Source organism: Miscanthus floridulus, chromosome 7 (assembly GCF_019320115.1).
Source record: "Miscanthus floridulus cultivar M001 chromosome 7, ASM1932011v1, whole genome shotgun sequence".
Classification (NCBI taxonomy): Eukaryota; Viridiplantae; Streptophyta; class Magnoliopsida; order Poales; family Poaceae; genus Miscanthus; species Miscanthus floridulus.
The window spans coordinates 14,263,034-14,288,822 of NC_089586.1; the positions used below are offsets into that span (position 1 = coordinate 14,263,034).

The 25,789-nt window shown below is 44.4% G+C and overlaps 2 protein-coding genes and 2 pseudogenes across 2 annotated transcripts; 2 read left to right on the plus strand and 2 right to left on the minus strand.

Moving 5' to 3' along the window:
- The first annotated feature begins 2,656 nt into the window (after positions 1-2,656).
- LOC136465106 (receptor-like protein 50) lies at positions 2,657-8,111 on the plus strand. Its single transcript, XM_066463973.1, has 3 exons — positions 2,657-3,075; positions 3,151-4,367; positions 7,378-8,111. The coding sequence occupies exons 1-3, from the start codon at positions 2,669-2,671 to the stop codon at positions 8,109-8,111; spliced, it is 2,358 nt and encodes a 785-aa protein (XP_066320070.1). The 5' UTR covers positions 2,657-2,668.
- Positions 8,112-8,235: 124 nt separating this feature from the next.
- Positions 8,236-9,862, plus strand: LOC136462628 (receptor-like protein 9DC1; annotated as a pseudogene).
- Positions 9,863-10,085: 223 nt separating this feature from the next.
- LOC136466568 (3-isopropylmalate dehydratase large subunit, chloroplastic-like) lies at positions 10,086-14,831 on the minus strand. The gene is made up of 14 exons (XM_066465014.1): positions 14,692-14,831; positions 14,481-14,606; positions 14,040-14,363; positions 13,831-13,899; positions 13,623-13,739; positions 13,116-13,190; positions 12,950-13,027; positions 12,773-12,868; positions 12,549-12,598; positions 11,826-11,880; positions 11,608-11,739; positions 11,458-11,505; positions 11,208-11,366; positions 10,086-10,588 (listed from the first exon to the last, which is right to left on the minus strand). Exons 1-14 carry the CDS (start codon positions 14,743-14,745, stop codon positions 10,448-10,450), a joined length of 1,524 nt encoding a protein of 507 aa, XP_066321111.1. The 5' UTR covers positions 14,746-14,831; the 3' UTR covers positions 10,086-10,447.
- A 3,781-nt stretch (positions 14,832-18,612) lies between these two features.
- On the minus strand, positions 18,613-19,336 carry LOC136462630 (putative disease resistance protein RGA4; annotated as a pseudogene).
- Positions 19,337-25,789: the final 6,453 nt, after the last annotated feature.

A 25,789-nucleotide genomic window follows, 5' to 3' on the forward strand; every position in this document is an offset into this window, starting at 1 on the left:
AAGCAAGGCTAACAAAACAGGGAACATAAAGCCAAGCTACAGAGGCCCTAATTTTCTCCGATGTCCGACAGCTCCACCACGCTAGGCTTGAAAGACTTCATCCATTGGAGCACCTCCTCCTTCACACTCAGAATTCGCTCCCCGTCTACCTCCTTTAGCAGAATACTCCATTTCTGCAGTAAAGTCAAAGCAACATATACCACATCAGTTGGCGCCCTTGCAGACCTCTTCTCAATTGCCATCTTGTTTCTAGTAGTCCAAATAGCCCAACTAAAACCTGCAAAAACAAACATAAGAAGTTTAACAGGTAACAGCCCCTTGCCCTGTAACCACACCCCAGAAAAATGATCCACCGATCTTGGATATGTAACAAGGTGAAACACCTCCTTAGCAATACCCCAAATTAGTTTAGCCATTAAACACCCAAAAAAGATATGATTCACTGATTCCAGCTCCCCACAAAGACAGCATCTGTCACTGCCGTTCCACCCCCTTTTGGCCAAGCTATGGGCCACCTGAAGTTTGTTGTTAAAAAATTGCCACAAAAAAAAATGATTTTCAAGGGAACCTTACATTTCCAAATGATTCCAACCACCCTACTTGCAACCCCCCCATCAGACAAAAATCTATACAGGGATTTCGTAGAGAATTAGCCCTTCTTCTCCAAGGCCCATATCACACTATCAGTAGAATGCCTTTCCAAGTTAACCTCATCCAAGTCCTCCAACAGCTCCTTCCACAACTCAAACTCTCTCAGGGAGAGGGCTTTTCTAAATTCTATCTGCCACTCCCCTTCTTCCCAACAGTCAGCTACTGTACAGTCAGTGTCTCTGACCAACCTGTACAGCTCCTCATAGTATATCTGTCTGTAAGCCAATTCGAGCACGTAGCCACGTACTTAGTTCACCTCAGTTTGTTCTTGTTTTTGCTGTAGCAGTATGTCTGTCTGAATGTCTTTCGAGTTTTTGCTCTGTAGTACGTCGTCAGCCAGTAGTAGTGCATTTGGTTCCTCTTTGTTTGCAGCTTGTTTTTAGTACAGAAAAGTTTTTTTATTTTTATTTTCAGCTTGTGGTTAGCTTCTACAGTGTGCTTGTCTTTTGTTTCAGACCTTGCTTATTTTGCTTCTACAGTGTGGTTTTAAGAAACTAGGGTTAATCTGTCACTAGTTGGCTTATGTGACCTTGATGATCAGAAGGGAGGTGCTCTGGTCTAGTTTGGCATGTGTGCCGCAACATGGTTACACGAACAGGCTCGAGTAGCCAGGTCATGGCATGAGAGGTGTGGCATCGATGTAGGTTTTGTAGCTCCAAACTCAAAACAAGAAAGGTAATAGTAAGCGGCGACGAAGAGTTGTGAACGGACAGGGGGAGAGAGTGAGAGGGAATAAAAAAAAGTTTGCTCTTAAATAAAGACTTAAACATAGACTCAAATTTCGCGTGACGACGTACTACAGAGCAAAAACTCAAATTTCGCGTGACTTAAACATAGACTCAAATTTCGCGTGACGATGTAGGTCACGCCACAGTATTGTTTTGTCGCGTGACGAGACTCAAATTTCGAAAAATCATAACCCTTCAATACGATGTCGGATGAAGATAATTTTTATATGTAAATTATAGACCTCGATGAGATCTACAACTTTATAGTTTTAATTTTTTTTATTTGAGGACAGTAAGATGCTCAAAAAATAATATAAAATTTCAGCACCATAATAATCGCCTACTAGCGCTTGCCGCATTAGAGCACTAATATATTATTTGTATGGAGTTAAATGAAAATACTTTTTATACCAAAGTTGTAGCTCTCAATGAGATCTACAACTTTGTAGTTTTGAGTTTTTTTATTTGAGGACGTTAAGATGCTCAAAAAAATAATATAAAATTCCAGCGCCTCCCGAAAATAGAAAACAGCTTTTGAAACCAGCCGATGACCAAATTTGTCCAGTTTTGATAGTTGGAGGGTGTTTCTTAACCAGTTTCATAGTTGAAGGTTGAAAATCGAACTTCGGCGCGAGTTGAGGGTTGGAAAGTGTACTTTACCCTAAAAAAAGTTTGCTCTTAAATAAAGACTTAAACATAGAAAGTATAGATATACGTGTATATGTATACATATAGATATAGATTTGCAGCTTCTGAGCTAAGTATGTCAAGTTAGGGAATAGTCGGTCAAAATTAGGTCTGGCACCATTATTAGGTGTAAGCCCGTCTCAAACGCCATAAGCTTTTTGAAAAAAAAAAACATCAGAGGCGTTGAGACAACTACGGAGTATTATTGTGAATTTAGAAGCGGGAAAAGGCAACAGGTACGATAGTTCCTCTGTGTATGAAAAGAGAAAACAAGACTTTGACTCGGTGCCCGAAACTAGCCGCCGATTAGGACCTTATGAAGAAAAGGAAAGGGGCCGTGCATGGAGTGATGATTAATGTTAATGTGGTCATTCAACTGTTTCCACTGAGTCAAATTAAACAAAGAGAAAGTAATACACTAGTGGAGTGCTTTCAGTTCACGATCCACCACGCACATGAATGTGCAGCATGCCATTGTGGGTGTAGTGCGCGTGCGATGACCGACGATGACTTGGAAACTTGAACAAGACTATCAACTTCAATTACAAATGCAAATATGCCATCCTTGTGTTACCAGCTAGACAGTAGCCTAGCATGCAAAAATGGCTTCCAGTTGCATTGGTTGGACGCCATTGCTGCTCTGTCTCGTACAGCTCCTCCACTTCCACACACATGCCGCCTCCGCCTCCGGTGTCCATCCTCACGGGCATGCCAACCTCACTCGCCACCACTCTGCTCCTTGGCTATGCCGTCCAGATCAGGCAAACACTCTGCTTACACTCAAGCAGTCTTTCAGCTTCCACCCAAACGGAAGGTTCCCATATGACTTGGAGTCCACCACCACTCTTCCGTCGTGGAAACCTGGCACGGACTGCTGTCTCTGGGAGGGCGTCGGCTGCAGCAACTCCTCCTCAGGCCATCATGTCGTCACAGCTCTCGACCTCAGTGGGTTTCGATTGAACAGTGATGGAATTCACCCCGTGCTGTTTAATCTCACCTCCCTCAGGATGCTCGACCTGAGCATGAACAATTTTAGGGGATACGACATCCCATCAGTTGGTTTGGAGAGGCTCGTTTTGCTCAGGCACCTCAACCTCTCCAGTTCAGGAATCAGCGGTCAGGTACCTATTGGCATTAGCAAACTCACAAACCTTATCTCCTTGGACATTTCGTATCGTTCTAATGATATTGAAGACGCAGAAGACGACTATGATATCGATGCCATCTCCGTTGCACCTAATTATGGCCTCTCGGTACCCTATTTCCTCAACATAGTGGCGAATCTGAGCAATTTGACAGAGCTTTACCTTGATCTTGTGAGTATATCTTCATCTGTACAAGATTGCTTCAAAGCTCTAGCTAAATCTGTGCCACATCTGCGGGTTCTTAGCTTGGGGTACTGTGACCTCCAAGGTAATATTGATAGCTCTCTCTCAAGGTTGAAGTCTCTGGCAGTGATCAACCTCAGTGGGAATGATGGTATCACCCCCGGTCCATTTCCTGAGTTTCTCATGAATTTTCCCAATTTAAGAGTGCTCCAACTTTCTTGTATTAATCTCCAAGGGTGGTTTCCTCGAGGAACGTTTCTATCAAAAAATCTAAGGGTACTCGACTTGTCCTGGAATCCAGATCTCTCAGGCCACCTACCAAACTTTTCTAATGCAGCTTCTTTAGAAACACTATGGATAGACTGGACCAACATTACCTATGTTAAATCAAGCTATTGTAGTGGTTTCAAGGCATTAACAGAATTGTCTATTGATGGAAAAATTATTTCCACGGATTTCCTCTATTCATTTGGTATGCTTGCATCCTTGCGCAGATTGTTCGTGACACACCTAGATTCACCAAGACAATTGGAGTCACTCTTTTCTTGGTTTGGAGGCATCAAGAACCTGAGAAGCTTGGAGTTCAACAACTGCGACTTGTCCATGACAATACCTTCATCCATTGGAAATCTCAAAAACTTAACAAGTTTAGTCATTTCTGAGAGCAACCTCACAACACAAACATTATCATCAATTACCAATATTATAGACCTAAAATTTCTCAAAATCGAGTGCTATGATAGCTTCTTTGCTATTCCATCTGCTATTGGGAATATGACTAACTTGGAAAGATTGCACATCCTGAATTGTCGGAGTTCTCGGCCAATAGGCCCAATACCACATGAAGTTGGCGCACTGAAGAAGCTGGAATCACTTGTACTACATTCTATGGGTCTTTCTGGCAGAATACCAAGTACAATTGCTAATTTGACTCAGTTGACTGAGCTGCGGCTTGACGGAAATCATCTCAGCGGTACGGTTAGCTCACTCGCTCATTTACACCTAGTTTTTGTAAATAAAAGCTCACTCCGTACTATTTGGAACTCCTAAATTGCTCTTTTTGTTTGTGTTTCCTATACTGATTCTTCTGATCTTGTATTGAACTACAGTAATAGAGCCAGTGCATTGATGTAGAAATTTGGTTGTTTAAAACCAAACCTTATGAAATTTATATGAATAGGTTTGAGTGTGAAAGGATAAACTAGGACTAAATTTCAATGTGCATCATTCATTGTTTTGCGTAGAATGTAATTCCTTATGCAAGCATAGTATGTCCTTGGAGGGGCAATGCATTATGTGCTACGGTGATTGCAAAGTGGAAGGGATTCAAGGGGTTATGGTATAGCTAATGCATAATTTTTGGGGGGGTTGGTCCAAAATGATTCCTTCTGTGATGCAAATAACCATGCAGTTAATTTATTAGGCCAGTTCCATTTTTCAACCTGGAAACCGAATTAGGACAAACTGGCCCCCGCATCGCTCCTCGGGGCGGAAACCTCAATCCCCAGCGCTGGTGCCCACATCACCTCCCTCCCCTGCCTCGCTGCCGCCCAAGCGGGTCGCCAGAGGCTCGTGCGCCCACGAGGATGGCAGTGGCAGTTTTTTTGAGGTCCAAGCAAGCTCCAGTGACAGTGGTGGCGGCTCTTTTGGCTCCGGCGGGTGGATCCACTTTTCCCCCGGCCGGATCTGCGAGGGGCGGCCATATCCGGTGGGTTGGAGCTTGATTCCGGCAATATCGGCCTGGGCAGCAGCGGTGGAGCTCGAGCCACAGAACCCGCATGGGTGGCGACGCAGAGATCGCGCGGGCGGCGTGCCCGTGCCTTGCTTGCGAGCTCTAGACGCGGCAGCACAGCAGCAAGCGGGTTGTGCGCGAGTTGGCCAGCAACACATGGTGAGCGCGGTGGTCGATGACTCGGCCAACCGATGAGGCTTGGCATGGTGACGTGGATCTGGATGGTGTGGCGTTGGAGGCCAGATCTGCGTGTTGGTGGCCGGATCTTATAAGAAGCCGGAGAAGCATGGTGATGCTGCAACCTTTCAGGGGTGGCAATGTCGGTGGTGCTGCTTACTCCTGCAGCAGGTGGTGCTGTTTATCCGGCAGTGAGGCCGAGCAGCTGCGCGTCAATTTCGTGGTCTCCATTAAGTTCTTCGTGCCCCTGCTTTGTCTTGCACTCAGTCTTCCGTTGAGGGTGCTCCCAGCTGATGGTGCGCAGCCTCGCTGCTGGCGTGACTGTGCCTCAGCTGCGTTCTACGGGGGTTGGTAGGTTGAGGTCAGGTTGAAAGCTCGGACAGCGACGTCTCTGGGCGCCGCTTTCTCCTGGGAGGCATCCACCCTGCCCAGCCCTGCTGAGTTTTAATAGGGGAAAACCTAACCTATTTGTGGGCTGGCGATGGCGGTGTCGTTAGCACCGTGACCTTCCTGGAGGCATGGTCTTGTACTTCTTGCATCGTGCTTAGTTCCTCGGCTGGTGGTGGCACCTAATTACATCTTTGTTGAGAAGTTGGAGCTACTGTGTTAAGATGTCAACGAGCTCAACAACGATGACTCATAGTTGTGATTAGTCGTGGACAGTGGATAGAGCAAGGATCTTAGTGGTAGACTTCGTATTTGACCGTGCGTGGTAGCTGTTTGGTGCTTTGACGAGGTTTTTGTCTCGTGGTTGATCTAAGCTTTCGAGATAAGGCTGAGGTCCTTTGTTGGACGATTTCCAGGCTTGGTTTCTTTTATAAACAGGATCAATTCTCCTCTTTTTACTAATATATACGTCGAATGGTTCCAGATCTTTAAAAACCCGAATCAGAAACATCGGTCAGTATCATTTCGAAAATCAAATAAAAAATATACCGAATATATTCCCAATACCTCATAGGAGCTAATATTTTAAATAAATCTTAGCCTTTGGTCTATAAAATACATAAAACATTTAAATGATTAATAATTAATTGAAATATTAGAAGAAAAAAAAGGAAAATTAAAGGCGGGAAATCTCGGCCCATAGTTCAGTGTTGGTCTCCTTCATTATCCTCATGTTTTTTTCGAAGGGAAAAATTCCATATTCTCCAAGAGTACCTAATATTTTCTTTCTAAAAACATGGTGTTTTACAACTCCTAAAAAAGTATTAAAAAGAACAAAAAAGGTCATCTCCAAGAGTTTCTAATAATCCACTCCTAAAATACAGAAGACAATTTTACATCAGGAATCATATACTATTTCTAAATTATCATAACCATTTTTATATATTCTTTCTCTCTACATTTGTATCTGGAACCCTTTCCTACTCTTTATTCTTTCGACGCCCTTCCACCTTTAGATTGACCGACAAACACGTTGGGTGAGAGAAGATACGCATGATTCGAAAGCGCGTAACTTTACGCGGAACAGGGTGACTTTTCCCAAGTTCTAAAAGATTAGGAGGATGGATTAGGAGTTGTTGGAGAGATATTTTTTCTCATCTTCCTAAAAACAAAGGATTAGGAATGGATTTAGGCAACTCTTGGAGATGCTTTTAAACCGGGTAAACCACCTCCCTGAACTTTTAAAACTGTTCGTTTTACCTCCCTGACCCGTTATAAGCGGTTTTCAAAGACGATTTTGTCTTTTTCTTTTTTATTTATTTCGGACGAATCTTTGAAAAAATCATAGTAAATTACAGAAAAATCATAAAATGAAAAAATTCCAATTTTATTGGACTCCACATGAGTAGATCTACACAGTGACCATATAATATGATATGCTTTAGTACAAATTTTTTTTGTTATAGCTTTGGATCTATGCTTTTCTATAATTAATTCATAGCTGCAGTTTCTATAATCCAATTGTGGTGAAATTTTTATGTTGGGCTAATTATTGTATGCTTGAACTGTAGTAAAAATTTCATACTCATTGGATCATGTATAACTTAGTTATAGATTTATTTAGGTGTATACTTGTAAAAAGTATTTAGAAATCCACAGTGTAACTAAATTTATTTTCTTTGTGCAGGAGAAATCCCAACATCTCTTTTCACTCTTCCAGCTCTAGGCTACTTAGATCTTTCAGAAAACCAACTTTCTGGTCCCATAAATGAATTCGATGCTGCATCTTCATGCTTGAAGAGTGTATACTTGGAAATGAATAATCTGACACGGCAAATCCCCCAGTCATTGTTGGTACTCCCAAATTTGAAGGATCTCAATATTGAGGGCAACAACTTAATGGGCTCAGTGGATCTTGCGTCACTATGGGGGAAGAACCTCACTTCTTTATTTCTATCATACAATAAGCTGACTGTAATAGAAGGGGAAGGCATTAATAATTCTTTATCCACCTATCCCTATCAGCTTGTGGAGCTAGGTCTTGCTAGTTGCAATATGATAAAAATACCAAAGTTAATAATGCATGCCAAGCACATGAGTTATCTAGACCTTTCAAGTAATAAAATCAGCGGGGATATACCAAGTTGGATATGGGAGAGATGGAATTATGACCCCATGTGGATAAGTCTTGCAGACAACATGTTCACTGGTATGGAACTCAATTCATTTGTTATCCCATTCAGTAACACCTTCTATTATAGTTTCAATCTTAGCTCCAACAGGCTTCAGGGGTTGATTCCTATGCCATACTCATTAGCTAAATATTGGATTATTCAAATAATAGTTTCTCTTCCCTTCTTCCAAACTTCACGTTATACCTTAGCTCCACTGCGTATCTTATGTTGTCACACAATAATATAAGTGGTTATTTGCCACGTTCAATTTGCCATTCACCTTTGGAAAGTTCTTGACTTATCGTATAACAACTTTAGTGGACTATTACCACGATGCTTGATGGAAAATAGTCTGAGCATAATAAATTTGAGGGAGAATCAATTCAAAGGGATGCTACCTTCCAATATTTCAATTGGATGTCCTATCGAGACAATAAATTTGAATGGCAATAAGATTGAAGGTCAGCTTCCAAGGACACTCTCTAAATGCGCTGACTTAGAGGTTCTTGACCTCGGAAGGAATCAAATTACAGACACTTTTCCATCCTGGCTAGGGAGCCTTTTGAATCTTCGTGTCCTTATCTTGAGATCCAACAAGTTCCATGGTTCAATAGGTCATCTTGAAGATGAAAAATACAGAGGACGACACTTCTCAAGCTTGCAAATCATTGATCTGGCCTCAAACAATTTCTCTGGAAAATTGCATCCGCAATGGTTTGAAAATTTGAAATCAATGAGGCAGGATAACAATAGTGGAGATATCATATATCATCCAAACATACGGAGTACTTTACCAAGACTCTATCACAATATCATACAAAGGGTTGACCATGACCTTTGAAAGGATCTTAACTACCTTAACATCAATAGACCTATCAGATAATGCACTAGAAGGTAGTGTTCCTATGTCGATTGGAAATCTAGTTTCACTACATGTACTTAACATGTCTCACAATGCCTTCACGGGAGAAATTCCACCCCAACTTGGCAGCATAATTGCTTTGGAATCCCTGGACTTGTCTTCAAACATGTTATCAGGTGAGATTCCACAAGAGCTAACTGATCTCACCTTCCTTAGCATCTTGAATTTGAGCAATAACCAATTGGATGGAAGGATACCACAATCACGTCAATTCGACGACAGTTCCAGAATAGCTCATTTGATGGCAATGTAGGACTCTGTGGACCCCCTCTATCCAAAAAATGTGGCCCTTCGGATATTCCAAGTGAAGCACATCTGAAAAGCTCCTCTCATGGTGTCGATGTTGTTTTGTTTCTCTTCGTTGGTGTGGGCTTTGGAGTGGGATTTGCAGCAGCTATTCTATTGAAACTGGATTATTGGATCAGCAGGTGGTTCCATATTTTCAGGATTCTATGTTGACTTGAAGGTGCCTGATTGCTATAAAGGAGGTGCAATATGTCATGCACAAACAACTTGGTGGTACTGCATATTCTACGGTACCTAATTATACAGTATGGTTTAGGCTATCCTTAGCACATCAAGATAAGTGTTAGTTGTTTTGTGTATGTAATCTTGTGGAACCTAGGTTTGTTTGGCACCTTGGCTTACTAGTACTTGCTGGTCTTGTTACTATATGTTATCAGTGATCATTGCTCATCAAAGTGGTGTCATGTAGATGACAAGTACACATTTTGTCAATGTCCAAGAAACTGCTACTTTGTCAGTGACTTTTGCTCTAAATCAAACCTATTATAAACTAAATGCATGTGTTTCCTTTCCCATGTTCCTTTACATTGATGGCAGATTGGGCCTGCATACCACTCACCAAATACGGTAACAAGAGGTATATATAATTAGGATTGATGAGGAAGTATATATCCCGGGTGTGTCATTAGGCTTGTGGTGACACCCAGAAGAGAGTACGCTATATCATCTGTGAATGTCAGTCAAGATTATGCTACTAGCTAGTACTTTCCAAAAAAAAAAGTATGCTACTAGTAGAATTGCAATGGCTTGCAAGATAGAAGTGGGTTCCGTGGGAAGCATGACAGACTGCAAAACCCCAGCAGGATTCCACAGGGGATCCTGCTCCTGGATGAAAGGCGCATGTTTTCCTTTCTTCTCATGAGTAACATGATGTATGGAGTGTATATATTAGCCTTCCAACTAGGCTATAGATTCTGTCATTTATATAGGGTTGATTATTAATACTCACAATATGACATTCGCACCTAGTACAGAGCATTGACATGCAGAATATGAAAGATCAGTTGAGCTTCTTTCTCATATTCATTGTAAGAAAAGCATCCAGTGTGAACCACAAGATCTCTCAACAGGCCTTTTGTAAGAAGTAGGGAGTCTAGGAACTACCTTTTGTATGAACCACAAGAATGTATTTTCCTTGAAACAGTCAAGTATATTCTTGGTAGTACACTGTAATAATGAAAAACCTTACATGCGAACCTCCCGACATGCAGTTTATTCCTCAACGAAAGACATGCCTAAACTAAGGTTCAACACGAAAAACAGCAGTACATTATATATATATAAAAAAAACCGCAGTACAGCCTACACGCACTGTGTAACTGTGTTACATCATGATCTCTGTTGTTTCAAGATGGTTACATGAGGAAGTCCCTGGGGTCCGTGACGTACCCCGTCAGGGCCGAGGCGGCGGCGGTGTAGGGGGACGCCAGGTAGATCTGCCCTTCCTTGTGCCCCATCCTGCCTGGGAAGTTCCTGTTCGTAGTGGACACGCAGACCTGCATCCAGGTTACCAGATCCATATGTTAAATTCATCTCATCAAAGCCGCACATGTCAACATACTAGAATTTCAGAGTACTTGTTTTCCTTCACAGACTGAAGGACTTCAATCAATGACAAAAAATTCTACAATACTTGTAGTTTCAACTGGCATTGATAGCATCTATACACGTAGAGAAAAAAAAAGAAAGGAAAAAGAATATGCATCCCCCAACAGGAGGGCGGAGGGGTCTAGTAGTAATAAGAAGGTGCTAGTGCTAAATCTGCACAGGGTGCATTATTGTTTAGTGATTACAGCCATAACTATTCAGTAACAACATTAGAACAGCAACCTAGCACATAACTGAGATGGAGGTACAGTTATGTACCCAAGTAAGCATAATTTGCGCATCAGTTAGCCAGTCAGAGTGTGAAATTTGTATGTGCACAAGATATATTTTATCATTTGATAGTTCTTTGCTTTTTAAGGTAACAGGCAGAGCTTTATCATTCAATAGTTAAGATAACATAGCAACATACTAATTTGTGCACTAGAACCATAGTTCCCCACCCTAGGTATATACTAAGTACCATGCCTATTATATAGAAATGCTTCTAGATTTGCATGTGATACTTACCATAGGTTCATTCATCCGTGCATATGTATCACGAGGGCCACCCAAACAAGCACCACAGCTAGGACTTGCTGGTGTATCACAACCAGCCTCCTCAAATATCTGGGAGCAAGTTTTGCCACCAGATCCTGGTACAGGGAGGCTATATACGTCCATCCACACCTGCAGAGATTTATCACAATATTTCCAAATTATGAACAAGTCTACACTCTACATGGTGATCACATTGGAATATTTTTATTCTAAATGTCACCTTTTGTGTAGCAGGGACAAGAAATGTGGGAACTTTAACCTTCTTTCCCTGGATTAAAAAGAAAAAGTTTCCAGTAAGTCAAGTAGCCATGGGATAGGAGGTCTGAAAGATAACAAGTACGTACACCATGATAGGATTCAAGCTTCTTACCGAGGCTAAGAACACCTTTGCAGCAGCAAGGAAGTCCTCAGTCTTACCACCAGTGCAAGAACCAATATAGACTCGGTCGATCTTGACATCCTTGCATTCTCTTGCTAGAGCACGGTTGTCGGGCGAATGTGGCTGCAGATTCAAGACAGTTATTATTGCTTCGTTTTTATAGGAAAATCAACAAAAGATGAAGATTGCAAAATACTACATCAACAAACCTTGGCAACTACTGGCTCCAGTTTTGATACATCGAAACGGTAGTCACTAAAAAATCTGGGAACAAAGGCAATCAAATAAAATAAGCAATAAATCATGCGCAAGCCGTATCAGATGATCACACAGAGGCAAATTTGGAAGCAAAGAAATGACTTCATCTTTGATAGAGGATGTCCCTCCTTTAGTTCTTGGAAGAGGCTATTCATGGAGGAAGCTAAACTGCAAGCTTTGAGATTCAGTGATGCTAAACGACCGGCTCTCTCTTTGTATAGACTCCCTAGCTTAGTTTCTTCTTCTTCCATCATCCTTAGACCTGTTGCTCTTTCTGTTTTGGTGTCTGTTGTATAGTTGTACAGGCTTGTTCCTTTTTCCTCTTTTTTATTTAATAAAAAAAATCTTACAGTGGGGGCTTCCCCTGCTGTATTCTCGCTCAAAAAAAAGATGATCACACAGAGACTACAGAGCCAAATGTCTGGAAGGAAAGAATTAGACAACAAATTGTACTTCTTGTATGTGCATAACATAATCAACTTTTAAAGACAAGAGATAAGAGAATATGGAAAAACTAGTGGTGTATCTTTTATCCATTTACTTTCGAAGTTTGATGTTGTCTAACAAGGACTCGTGATCTGTAAGGCAAATAACTTTAAAACTGAAAACATGCACATAGATGCATACATAACATGAGCTAAAGGTCAAGAAAAGCAGGGACAGCCTATAGTCACCTGGCCTGAGCATCACTGTAGACAGGTTCATAATCAATTGATGTCTTACCCTGCAGTATACCAGCATAACAACAATGATGTCAGAACTATTCTACAAACTAAACAGTAGAAGCTCATTTTTGCAAATTGTTCTGAGCACTCTCTCAAAGTTATTGGAATGTTATGAAAGAAAAGCATATTGGTCCAGCTTTATTATGAGCATTTCAAGGGGACTAGTTTTGTGCCTCAAGGTATTTAAATGTAGTTTCATCAGCAGGCACAACACCGTTCTTTCCACCAGCTTCAATAACCATGTTGCATAGTGTCATACGCTCTTCCATCTAGCAAGTGTGTGAAAAGGACTAAGTTCAATGTTACGAAGTGTGGCAATTAATTAAGATAATCTTGAGCAGGAAACGCACAGTTAGACTTTCTACAGTTGATCCAACAAACTCCATTGATTTGTAGGTTGCACCAGATACTGAAATCTCACCAATAATCTGTAAGTAGCAATTAACAAGAATAAGAAGTCCCGATTACAGGTAGATCCTAAGAAAGGAACAAATTTAGCACAGCTTGTAAGCTTACTTGCAAAATCAGATCCTTCGCAAGTAAATAAGGCGGCATTTCTCCGTCTAATACAAACCTGATAGTAGGGGGCACCTGAAATGAACATTAAAACAGATCAAAACACTGTATTCTTTTTCTGGAGTTGACTGAAGCCTGTGAAGCGTATCCAGTATCCAGTATCCACAATATATGACAATGCGATAAGATAAATATAACTGATGCATAAGTAGTGCTAACTGAAATACTGGATACAATACTCAATATTTCTATTATTGTTATCCTTTGATGAAATGCAAGTCAGTGTAACAACAATAATATTTTATTGATTCTCATCTATCTTGAACTTTGATTTGTAATATATAAAAAAATTGTCACTCTCCTGACCGATAGAAGAAATAGAGGTACAGTTCAGTTTGCGTATACCCTGTCTTTTTTTCTTTTATTTTCTTTTCTTTTATGATTTTGGTTCTGTAAGACTGATTTCAAAATTTTACCTTCGGAGAGTAACAAGAACCATGGGCATACCTTGAGAAGAGCTTTTCCAGTGCCCAACACAAAACCTGCATCGGTGTTTCCAATTCCGGTTGCAAATTGACCGAAGGCTCCAGCATTGCATGTATGAGAATCAGTACCCAGGAGAACCTAGACAGCAATTGGAGCAGGTTAGCGCTCCCCAACATGCTGATGTTGTACAATCACAGGTGACCTGTATACTTGAAAAACAGCAAGGTACCTCGCCTGGTCGGCAGTGGCCTTCCTGAGCAAGTGCGACGTGGCAGACGCCTTTGTAGTCTGGATTAGCCTGCAAACAACTCTGAAATGTAAACTGTTCCGGAAGGGTGAAAAAACTAGAAGGAACCTAAACTTTAGTACTATGAGGCAGAGAAGCTAAGATATGAATGAATTGAAATGAACCGAGAAGCAAAGGAGTGGGAGGCATACCTTGAAATTGCTGAGGTCCTTGATGTCATAGAAGTACTTGATGTTCTGCTCCACACAGAAGTCCCTGATGATATCGACATTGCGGTTGGCGCGCTCGTCGCTGGTGAAGATGTAGTGGTCCGGGATGATGACGACCTTCTCGCGGTCCCAGACCTTGGCGTCCTCCCCGAACTCGTTCTTGAAGATGCCGATGGTGCCGGGCCCGCAGACGTCGTGCGTCATGAGCACGTCGACGTCCACCCACACGTTCTCCCCGGGCTCCAGCGCCGCGCGCTCCGACGCCCGCGCCAGGATCTTCTCCGTCATCGTCATCGCGCTCTTCACCTGGAGAGGGGCAGGCGGGCGGGGCGGCCGCGCGAGTTCGTGTGTGTGTGAATCGAACGCGGCGCGCAGAGCAACAGCGACAGCAGTTCGGGATTCAGGGAGGAGAGGGGGGCGTACCGAGCCGGTGGACGACGGGGCGCGGGGGGCGCGCGCGGGAGAGGCGACGGCGCGCACGCGGCACGGCTTGGTCCGGCGGCTCGAGCCCGCGCAGTGCTGCGACGGCGCCGGCGCGGCCAGCTCCTTCTGGGACGGGAAAGGGAAGGGGGCCGGTCAGTAACGGGGCGCGAGCGGGCGAGGAGGGAGAGAGGGAAGGGGGGAGAGGACGGACCTTGTGAGCGAAGGCCGCGGAGGCCTTGGCGGCGGTGGAGATGGAGGAAGCCATGGCGTGGCGGCGCGCGGTCGGCCGGGTCAAGTGAGAGAGAGGGAGGGATTGGGGCGGGGTGGTGCGGCGTGTGGGCCCGTGAGGGTCACCGGGTGAGGTGGGAAGTGGGCGAGCACGAGGCGGTGGTAGCTGCGACTGCGAGTGGGACCAATATATAACGGTGGGGAAAGGGCTGAGGTGGATGGGTCTGCAAAATGAGCACGGCTTTGATGTCGGTATATGACCCCATTGAGCTATGAGCTGTTTAGGCTAGCTTTGACATGACATGGAAAAAAATGGCATTTACTGACTGAGTGTTTCCTCCCTCGAAAAGCACATTTGAGTATAAATAAAAAAGGTCTTCAAAATCGTTGAGCTTCACTGTTTATATTCCAATATTTACCAATTGTTACAAAACAGCATAATCCGGTCATGGACTTTGTACTAGAAACATGTGTATGATTTTACTAATTGTCGAGCATAAACTTACATAGTATTCTCTCCTATTCAAATTATTTAAAAAATTGAATTTTAATATATATATATATATATATATAAGTGTATAACAAAAGCTATACATCTAGAAAAACCAAAACAACATATAATTTGAAATGAAGGGAGTAGTATAATCTGTCTATATAAAAATGCATCTCGACAAACATATAGAGTAGGTGAGAATATTATAGCGATACCAGGAGTGCTTGGCTGCACTTCTTGTCGCTGCTACAATTGTTAGCCACAAGAAGTGGAGCCTAACAAAGCTATTTATTCATGTAGTTATGGAGGACTAAATATTTACAGCCGATGATCAGTTATGGTTTTTACCCTCTCCATCCAAAATTATAGGTTGTTGTCCTAAATCAAATTTCTTTAATTTTGAAAGTTTATAGAAAAGATATAGAAACATATTTAACATCAAATTACTCTTATTGATTGTTTTCTCATTTCATTACATATATATGTTCTAGTACTGCATTTATTCGAACTTACAGGTGTCAATATATATTCTTTAAAGACGTGGCTAAAGTTGGAGAAGGTTGGTTTAGTACAAAGCCAAAGCGACCTATAATTTACGACTTATTATATATAGAGTAATAATTTTTTCAACCGGTTCCAAATTTCATCAGAACTACCTTAACAAAAAAAAAGAACAAATCTACTCAGCTATTGCTAACAGCCATGTTTCTCTTTTGCTAGCTAATTATTTGGTTCATCTTTTGGAACTCATGGTTCCTTGGCCACTACTCTCCCCAATTGGCATTTGCAAACTTGGACAAAACTGCTGGACAAGCGGCATTTGCCAACTTGGCCGCTACGCTTGCTCATTTTGTCTTGCCAGCCCGTGGATGAATACGCGCACGTGGTCCATGTCCACCCACTTGCGTTCTGTTCTTCCCACGTATGCTAATTTGGCAGCCCACGGAAGCGCAGCCCAGTGCAACGACGCAGGGTTTGAACGGCCCACTTTAGGACACCGGAGCACAAGGTGAAGCCATTTGGACTGCGCGGTGGCCTGCGCTGCGTGGCTGCGCCTGCACGCTCTCATGCACGGATCCGCGGAGGGCGTCCGGCAGCTCGGCAGCCAGCGCGGGTGATGTGCAGCTGCCGCGCCTGGTCGAGGTACATATGGCCAGGACGCCCTCCCGGGCCGCGGCGTGAAAGGCATGCTCGGGCGTGAGCCCCGCGGCGATGCCCGTGGCAACGTGCTGGTAGGAGTAGAGCACGCACGGCCTCGGCGCGGAAGGAGGCGGCGGAGGACCGCCTCGCCGTCACCGTTGGCGCGCGACGGACAGCGCCGGATGGCTAGGTCACAGGTGAATGATGTAGGTGAACTGCACACGCGCCTCGGCCGACGCCGCGGTGACAGCAGCGAGCCCGCCCGAATTTTTTATTTTTTTAGTTATTTTTTGAAATTTTTTAAGATTTTAAAATCTGGATCCTTAACTCAGCCATCGTCGATGGCGCCAAGTTTACACTTCTCGGCGTCATCGTGGCGTCATCGTTGCTGACGCCGAGATCTTGAGCTCGACGCAGACGTGATGATAACTTGACAAGCAGCTCGACGCCGTATATCGTGACACCTTGGTGTCGTAGTTACTGACGCCGAGGTGGTGTTTTAACCCCATCCCTGCCCGAGCCTTCCTCCTCTTCTTTCTCTCCCTCGCCTCGCCATCGCATCCGTCATCTGCGCACCGCCACCTCGCAGCCTCCGCCTGCTCTTCCTCTCCCCCGTCTGCGACCTCCACTGCCTGTGCCCTCCGCCGAACGCTGCGCGGCCCGCAGGGCGTGGTGGCGCTCCGGCCCACCTCCGGCCAGCTGCGACGACACCACGCCGGAGCGCCCCCCCCCCCTCCCCTCCCGCCTACGCCCTCCCCCGGCCGCGCGGCGCGGCACGCAGGGCGCCGCGGCGCCACGCTGCACCAACGCGGCCGGGGCACGCCGCGGCCCCGCAACAGCGCTGGCCCGCCTCCGGCTATCTCCCTCGCGGAGCTTCGTCCTCGCGTACTCCTGCAGCAGCGACGGCCGCGCCCACCGCCCGCAGGCACAGGGAGGCACCAAGCGTCCTCCGCCGTCGCCCAGGGAGATGCGAGCAGCAGGTAGGCTCTCCTTTTTCTCTCTTTTTATTTCCTCAATTTTCCCATATGATATATTGATATGCACATGAAAATTCATTTGCAGGGCCACTACCTCTCGCTGATAGTGTCTACCACCTCCTCCTGCATCATGTGACAGGCACGAGGAAAATCACGTTTACTCATTTTGGTTCTGCAAGCTCATTTACATCTCTGAGCATTCAGAAAAACGAATCTTTGTGTATGTCATTCAAACACATAGATGTTAGTTGTCCATTAGCCAATAAATTACTTTCTCCTTTCAGTTAGCTGTCATATCCATTAGTTTTGTTCATTGCTGCAGTGCAATTTCATCTTCTACCGGATAATCTAACGCAATGTTTGTTCACCGAAAAAACATGTTTTGTTCAGTTGCTGAACTGAATTTGACAATGTATTTTCTCTGCACAGAAAAAATTGTGATGATCCTTCTCATACACTACATAACTTCTTATTTGCGACAAAGTCATCCTGGGCTACGATCACAAGAGTAACCTGTTGCCCCTCATCTTGGTTTTGATGCTTACTACAGAATGATTTCTTTTTTCCCAGGTGTCCACTTCGTAGATTTCAGTGCTCACCCCTCCCCTTATGCGTGTTGTTCCAATTATTCTTTGTTGTAGCTAATCACTAATGCTGCTCGCCCCTCCATGATTCAGCTTCATATGCCCTGGCTCGGCTTGCAACAGGCTCGACAGGATGATCAGCTGCAGACTTAATGCACCAAGTGTCAGTGAGAGAAAGGCAGCTCCATGCTTATCTGGTACTTTCATCTGCCCATTCTACTCCAACCGTGTGCACGGCGAGCCTACTCCTCTCCGAGGTCAGATTTCTTCATCTACCTTCATTGCTTCGAATGTTTGGCATCATCATATATTTGTAAATTACCTCTGCACATATATATCCAATTCATTGGGTATTAACCACTGCCCATGTATTTGTTTTTCATAGTGTTTTCCAGGTCAAGATGCCAGGCTTACAGTGCTCATAGCTCCAACCTCTTGGCATCATCGTCAGGACATCCTTCCACCATGTGTGCTTCACAGCTTCTCCAATTTGACAAGGGTAGCGAATTTTTAGCAGCTTAGCGAGTTTACCTATTTTGGTTATGCTATTCATATGTAACAGCAGTATGTTTGCTCAAGTACCTTTGTACGCAGGACTTTATTTGCGGCTTGGTATGCAAGAGGAAATACACACACATTTGTCCGTGCTTATATGCTATTAGGCAATAAAAGGACGACTTATTGCTTCTGCATTTCTAGCCCGTGCAACGTGTTAAAATGGAGTGTTTAAATCATAATTGACTGATCTAAAACTGTTATACATTGTCTACATTGTTAGTCTCCTGCCCGCGCGAAGCGCGGGGTTACCCGCTAGTTTCTATATAATTGGTGGCAAATGACATGGCCACTGGTTGCAAGCCGCATGCTACCTAGCTCGCATCCTCCAGAGTCCAGAAGGAAGGTTTAATTAATGATCATAAATATCCCTTGGTGATTTGTTTCTCAAGCTCATTGAAGTTCCAAGCATCATTGACCGAGTATTCACCTGCAAAATAAGCCTTAGAAACCTTCACAAGCAACAAATCAATGGTCTGCACGATCCTACGAAGCTTGTTGCCCATTCTATTACGGAATGCAACACGGTTGTGAGTAGGAAAGAGCTTCACTCCCTCGAAGCCAAGCTTGCGGATGTGCCCCTTCTCCTTGGCTTCACGACGGAGCGCCTTGTAGTTGAACTCGTCAAAGGCTTCATTCGCCTCATACGCCACCGTCTTGACCTCCTTGAGCCACGCCTTCACTCCTTCTCGGCGCCTCGCCTTCTCCTCGGCATCGGTGATGACGTCGAGGATGGCAGGCAGCTTGCGCATGAGGATCTTGTGCTGCTCCTCCATGCCCTCCATCACCTTGTACTGCTCCAGGAGGTAGCTGGATGCCTTCTCCTTCACTGGGGACAGCTAGTGGCCCGACCACCATGCTGACCGCCACCTCCGCCATTGCACCCAGAGCACACAGCACACTGAGCGCCTGGAGTCGAGGAGGCAAGGAGAGGACGGAGAGAGGCTGAAGAGGAGATAATATGGTGGGAAAGGAGGACACTGAAGGTAGATGAAACTTCAATGGTGCCTTCAACACGGGAGCATCGATTCGATTGGTCCCTCACACCTGAAGGATAGTAGGTAGCTGTGCCTATCGTTCATACGTAACTTTCACTCTTTCAGTGTGTGGAAGAAATTTCGCCACCACTTGCTGATAAGCCCAGCCATTCGCTACGAAAGCACGCCAGAGTGTACTTTTCTAATCTGCAACTGAGGCACCACTGATAAAATGGAGACATTATTAGTTGTTTATTACGGAGGAGAGCATGTACATTGTATTTCTTGATTTCAATTGGCTCCCACTTTGTTTGAAAATCATGTGAGTTGAGGATACGGTTTCCATCCAATGACGAAGATGAATCAACAGATTGCGAAGTAGCTAAAGTTCAGTCCTACCAGGCTACGACCTATTTCTCTTGGTAATTTATCAATTTTGGTCTACTGTATTTGCAAGCAACAATGTAAACCGTTCATGAATGAATCCGGAAAGCAGAGGCATACGGAATATTCAAAATGAAGCGGAGTCACTGAACCATCTGAGTCTTTGATTTCTTTATTTTTTGGGGGGGACCTTTGTTAGGAGGAGGGGGGGACCATTGTTAGGATACATGGTTAGGCGGAGGCAAAAGTACGTTTAGGACTGTCTTCAATAGGAGACCTATTGCGGAACATAAACCTAAAATGGGTCTCTAACACAATACCTATAGCCTCCAAAAGAGTACCTATATGGAAGACCCATTTTAGGTGCCAAGAGAGACAAAACCCAAATTTAAGTATCTTCTCTCCTGGAGACCCATTTACAGAAATGGTTGTGTTTTAGGTCTTATTGTTGGAGAAGACAAAAAAAATAGGCATTGAACCATTTCCCTGTAGCGCTACCCAAAGAACGAATTGGTCTTGTATTTTGGATCACGGTTGTTGAAGACAGTCTTAGGATACATGCTTGATTTAGTTGCTTTAAACAGATAAACCAGTATAAGGTGGCGGGCCATCACTCGTAGAAACACTGTTGAGACGTCTGTGTGCAAGGACAATTATGTTTGCTGCCAGCTGTAGATTCCAATGAGATCGTGCATGTGTGGACAAGTCTCTAAAGGTTGATGGTTACTGCTCATGACCATGGCGGGTTACTGCTCATGGCGTCTAGGTTCACATGCTTCTCCATAAAGAAGTCATTCTACTTTTTTTGTCTAGTAGCTTCTCTTTTGTCTCTCTATTTCATTTTGTCAGACACCTTCAATATTGATAACGGAATCTTCGATGTCACTATACTCAAGTGGCATAATTATGCATGGTTATACATCAATTATACTTCACTGAGAAAAGAGCATGTAGAATGGGTGTGCAGACCTTCGAGTGATCGATAGAGTATCCAGACCTCGATATTCAGTCATTTTCTTTTCATCTTTGTTTTAGTAGGGTACTGTGGTTTCCTTTTTGTTGTTCAAGGCCCTAGGCTTCGAACACCAGGTTGTTGCGCGAGCGAAGTCAGATGTGAAATGAAGTGAAGGGAAAACGTATGCGAAAAAATGGACAATTTTATTGATCTTATTTTCCTCCTCTTTAAACTCCCCCGACGGGGGTTATTTATACACGCCCGTAGGCTTTTCTCCAGATAAGAATGCCCTTTCAACTACTACACATTCGGGGAATATTCCCCGACGCCATAGGCTTGCCCGCCATTCGGAGTTGTCACCCGCCTCAGGTAATGCCGACCCTGGGTGATGAGGACATCACTTCTTCAAAGGTACCTACTGATCATCCAACCGTCATGCAAGGTCCAATGACCCGGGCTCGAAAGCGACAACTCAATTTAGAGGTGAACTCGTTCTTAAGCGATACTTTTCATACTTTTGATAATAGACTACTACCTAATGATGTTATCTTGCTTAGGAACATTGAGAGGGTCATGAAGGACTTAGAGGAAGTGGTGGAGGTGATGATGACCAGCAAGGACGTCCAACATAAGCCGGAGGCCTAGTCCAACAAGAATTCGAGTCTGCCTCGGCCTACAGGATCAGTCTGTCTTAAACTGGTCACCCAGGACGCATCCAGACTCTGTTTTCGATGATCCACATATGGATGGAAAGCTAATTTGATAAGGAAGCCAATCCAAGTGGTTTCACGTCAAAATCTATTCAGAATAAACGGTAATCAGTCGAAACAAGTCAGCGTCTAGAATCTGCCAGGGTGCTGCGACACCGTCTTTTGGTCCATTGGACCATGTATCGAGTTTGGGCCCTATTAGGGGCGCGTCCAGGGGTCTTGCACGACCCTAGAGTCTTCATAAACAGCCGCCGCCCCTCCATTAGGGTTCGGGTTTTACTTAGATTATTCTGTCAAGAACAGTTTCGCGGTTCATCGGTTTGTGAGACCCCAACTCGTGAGATTAATCATTCATCTGCAATTTGGTTGCTTTCTTTCTTGTTCTTGCTTGTGTTCTTCGTTGCGTAGGCAGGGATTAGCCTTCTTGGCGAGGTCAACTAGATCCGTATCTTGGTTGATAACCAGAGGAGTTGTGGTGCTAAGATTGCAGGGTTCGATCTTTCGATCTAAAGCCGGATCGGTGTGTCATTCTCCGCCACAACTATAGTTACCTCTACCTGGCGGAAGATCGGGATTCCCGTCTCCATTACCGGGGGTCCTGACCGGCCCTGCTTCATGTCGCTTCCTTGCCAACCGTGCAGGCCCCAGTGAACGGAAGCCGCCGGCACCGTGAAGACGGCTGTCTACTTCCCCAGCGAAACCTGCAAAACAATTAAATGGGTCACCAAGGATTATTCACCCAGGCGAATAGCCCTAGTCGATGCAACACCACCGGCCGAGCTTTTTTGGGCCGAGCTATTCCTTTCGTCGTGGCGAGAAGACCGTTCCCCGCCTGACGGCGTCACCGCCTGTCGGTGCGGGACCCACTGGGATACCCTCGCCAGGAAGGGAGAAGAACTAGTCTAACTAGGATTCTTCTCCTGTAATCTTAGTAGTAGTATTATTCTATAATCCTACTAGGAACTCTCATTGTAAACCGACTAGGACTCTGGCCTCCTGACTATATAAAGGAGGGCAGGGACTCCTTGGATTCGGGAGTTCAGAGAACAATTATACAACACAACACTTTACAATCAATCCAACGCAAAGGCTAACGTCCGACTGGACGTAGGGCTATTACTCGATCGAAGATCGAGGGTCTGAACCAGGATAAATCGACTATCTCTTGCGTTAACCGTTCGAGTTCTAGCATACTGCTGAAGCCCGAAACAAACTGCCCCGAGGGACCCCCTATGGCTAGGCTATCGATGGTCAAACATCGATAGCTGGCGCGCCAGGTAGGGGCTTTCGGCAACTTTACATCCGAGAGCTCGATGGACCTAGACAACATGATCTTCTCAAAGGGATCAACCTTCATCTTCGGTTCGTGGATCTGCGAGGTAGGCGACGATGGCAAGCTCCAAGGCCTTCTCCTCGAAGATTCAGATCATCATCAGAACTTTTCCATTTCGGCGACAACGACAGATCAACTTGCTAGCAGATTCGCGCAGCTCATGATGTCCAATCTAACTCGGATTTCACGACTTCACGCATCTGATTTAAACTTAGGTTCCGCTTCTAAGATGAAGTCTTATCCGAGTTCTTTCGGAAAACCAAGTTCTTTTTCGACAAAGCTCTAAAACACGACGTCAACCTATCAAGAATACTACTCGGAGTACAATCAGAGTACTTCAAAGAAGTCGGTCCTCTTCTGTTCGGACTCCACAACATGGCAACATCTTATCAGACATGGCCCGAAGGATCCACCTATCCCGTGCTTAGAATGCCGCTGAAAGGAGCCCAGGAATGTCTCATCTTAACTATAACATCTCAAGACTGTATCGTCCATTGGCCAGGTTCTGTTCCTAAAGATGACGACACCCAACTAGTCGACGATACGATGACAACAACTCTACCCTACCAAGAAGGAGACTCGATCTATGACCATGAAACCTCTACTGAAGTTATCAACAGCTCTGGCAGTACGAAAATCAACAACGATGACAGAACAACTCACACTAGAGAAGTATTCATGATTCGCCATCCTCGATCACCTTTGGTCCCCCTAGAAGCACCCGACGTCAGGTCTTCAGATGAATCCGAATCCAACATATCACCATTTATCCAAGGGCACGATGGTGAAACTGAGAGTCAGAGGCAGGCCAGAGAGAGAAAGAACAAATTGAAGCAAGGACGTCAACGCCGTGCTAAGCAACGAAAGGAAACTTGGATCAAATATGAGTCAGACCTAGCCGAGTACAATAGGAGAAGATCAGAGCGAGAGGTCGAAGAAGGGCGAGCAGCGAATACACCCTACAATAAAATCCGAGAAGCACTAGAAGAACTCAGGGCGACTTCATATCCTAATGAAAAACAAGAATAGCTCCGGGACTTCCTCCGATCAACAGTTCTTAGGACGCACGACAGAAGGGCAACATCTCATGAACAGGAAGATCAAAATCAAAGGAAGTCTGCCTTCGAGAGACTTGGACCAAGTGGAAGTCACAATAGAGAAAGTACAAGAAACCATAGTCAAAACGACTGGGTCGAACAACCAAGAAAGGCCAGAAGCAAAGCACCTACTCGGATAGCCATGCAAAACTACTCTCACCAAGACAATAGTTGGCAAGAAGGGGGCGCGGAATCAGAATACATAGAAGCCAGAACGCACGATAGATTCCCCTGTTTTGTAAACAGATTTGCTTCAATATGACTGCCTCGTAAGTTCAAGCCGTCCAACCACTCCAAGTATGATGGCAAGACCGAACCAAGGCAGTGGCTTAGGATTTACTCGCAATCGATTGAATTGCCCAGAGGAGACGATGACATCAAGACCTTGTTCTTTCCCATGGCCCTAGAAACCATGCCACTTCAATGGTTTGACAAATTGAATCCAGGATCAATCAGAAATTGGGAGGACTTGCAAAGAGCTTTCTGTGAAAATTTCATGGGTATTATTACACACCCAATCACACACGCAGAGTTAAAAGGACTCAAGAAGAAAGGAGGTGAAAGTCTCAGAAATTACTATCGACGATTTAGCGAACTACGAGCTCAAGTACATGACATCACACAACGAGAAGTAATCGAAGCTTTCTCTCACGGAATCATGGCTAGGTGGCAATTTCAAGACTTCTGCAAAGAAAATCCAAGAAACAATGAAGAATTCAGATGAACAGTAGAAAAGATGATTACCGCAGAGGAAAAGACACGAGAAAGATTCCTGGATAGAAATAACAGAGACAACCCGGACAGGCAAAATCCTCGAAACAACAGACATCAGGAAAGAAAGCGTGGTCCAGACAACACCGTAGCAGTGACCTACAAATCAAGGAAATTTTCCAAGCCCAGAAGATATGACGACATTGAGAACATACGTTGCCCCTTGCACCCCAAAGGAAATCACACCATCAGAAATTGCTACACCTTCAAAGATTGATACACAAGGAAAGATAGTAAGTAGAATACCAAAGAAGACAATTAGAAAAAAGAAGATGACAACCACGAAGACAAGGGATTCCAAAAATCCAGGGGGATAGTGGCAGTAATCTTTGCCGGGGTTCCAGATTCCAAAAGCAAACATCAAGAAAAGCTAGCGTTACGAACCATCATGGCAGCAGAACCTGCTACACCAAGATATCTCAATTGGTCAGAGTATCTAATCCAATTTTCAAGAGAAGACCAATAGACCAGCGTAGGAAACGTAGGCCATTACCCACTGGTTCTAGATCCAACCATTGCTAGAATGACTGTTACGAAAGTACTAATCGACGGAGGAGCTGGACTCAACATCATTTTTTCAGAAACTCTAAGGAAGATAGGACTACAACTCGTCGGGATGATCACACCAACAAGCACGCCTTTTTATGGCATAGTACCCGGCAAGGCAGCAATGCCACTTGGACAAATCACTCTAACGGTTACTTTTGGGACTCCCTCGAACTATCGTACAGAGTTCATCAAGTTTGAAGTCGCGAACTTCGATTCATCATAACACGCAATTCTCGGGCGCCCAGCACTAGCAAAATTCATGGCAATACCGCATTATCCGTACCTGTTGCTTAAGATGCCAGGGCCTAATGGTGTCCTCTCTCTTTGGAGTGATTTGAAGCGCGCATTTAACTGTGATGTTCAGGCAGTCCAAATTGCAGCAAAAGCACAGGCCAACGATGGAAGAAAAGAAATAACCACTGTTGCGGCAGAAATGAGCCCAGAAGAGCTAGAGATACCGGCTAAAAAACCCAGCATCCTAGCACCACCAAAAGAAGCCGATATCAAGCAAATCGACCTGGGCACCGGTGATCCCTCAAAAACAGTAACCATCAGC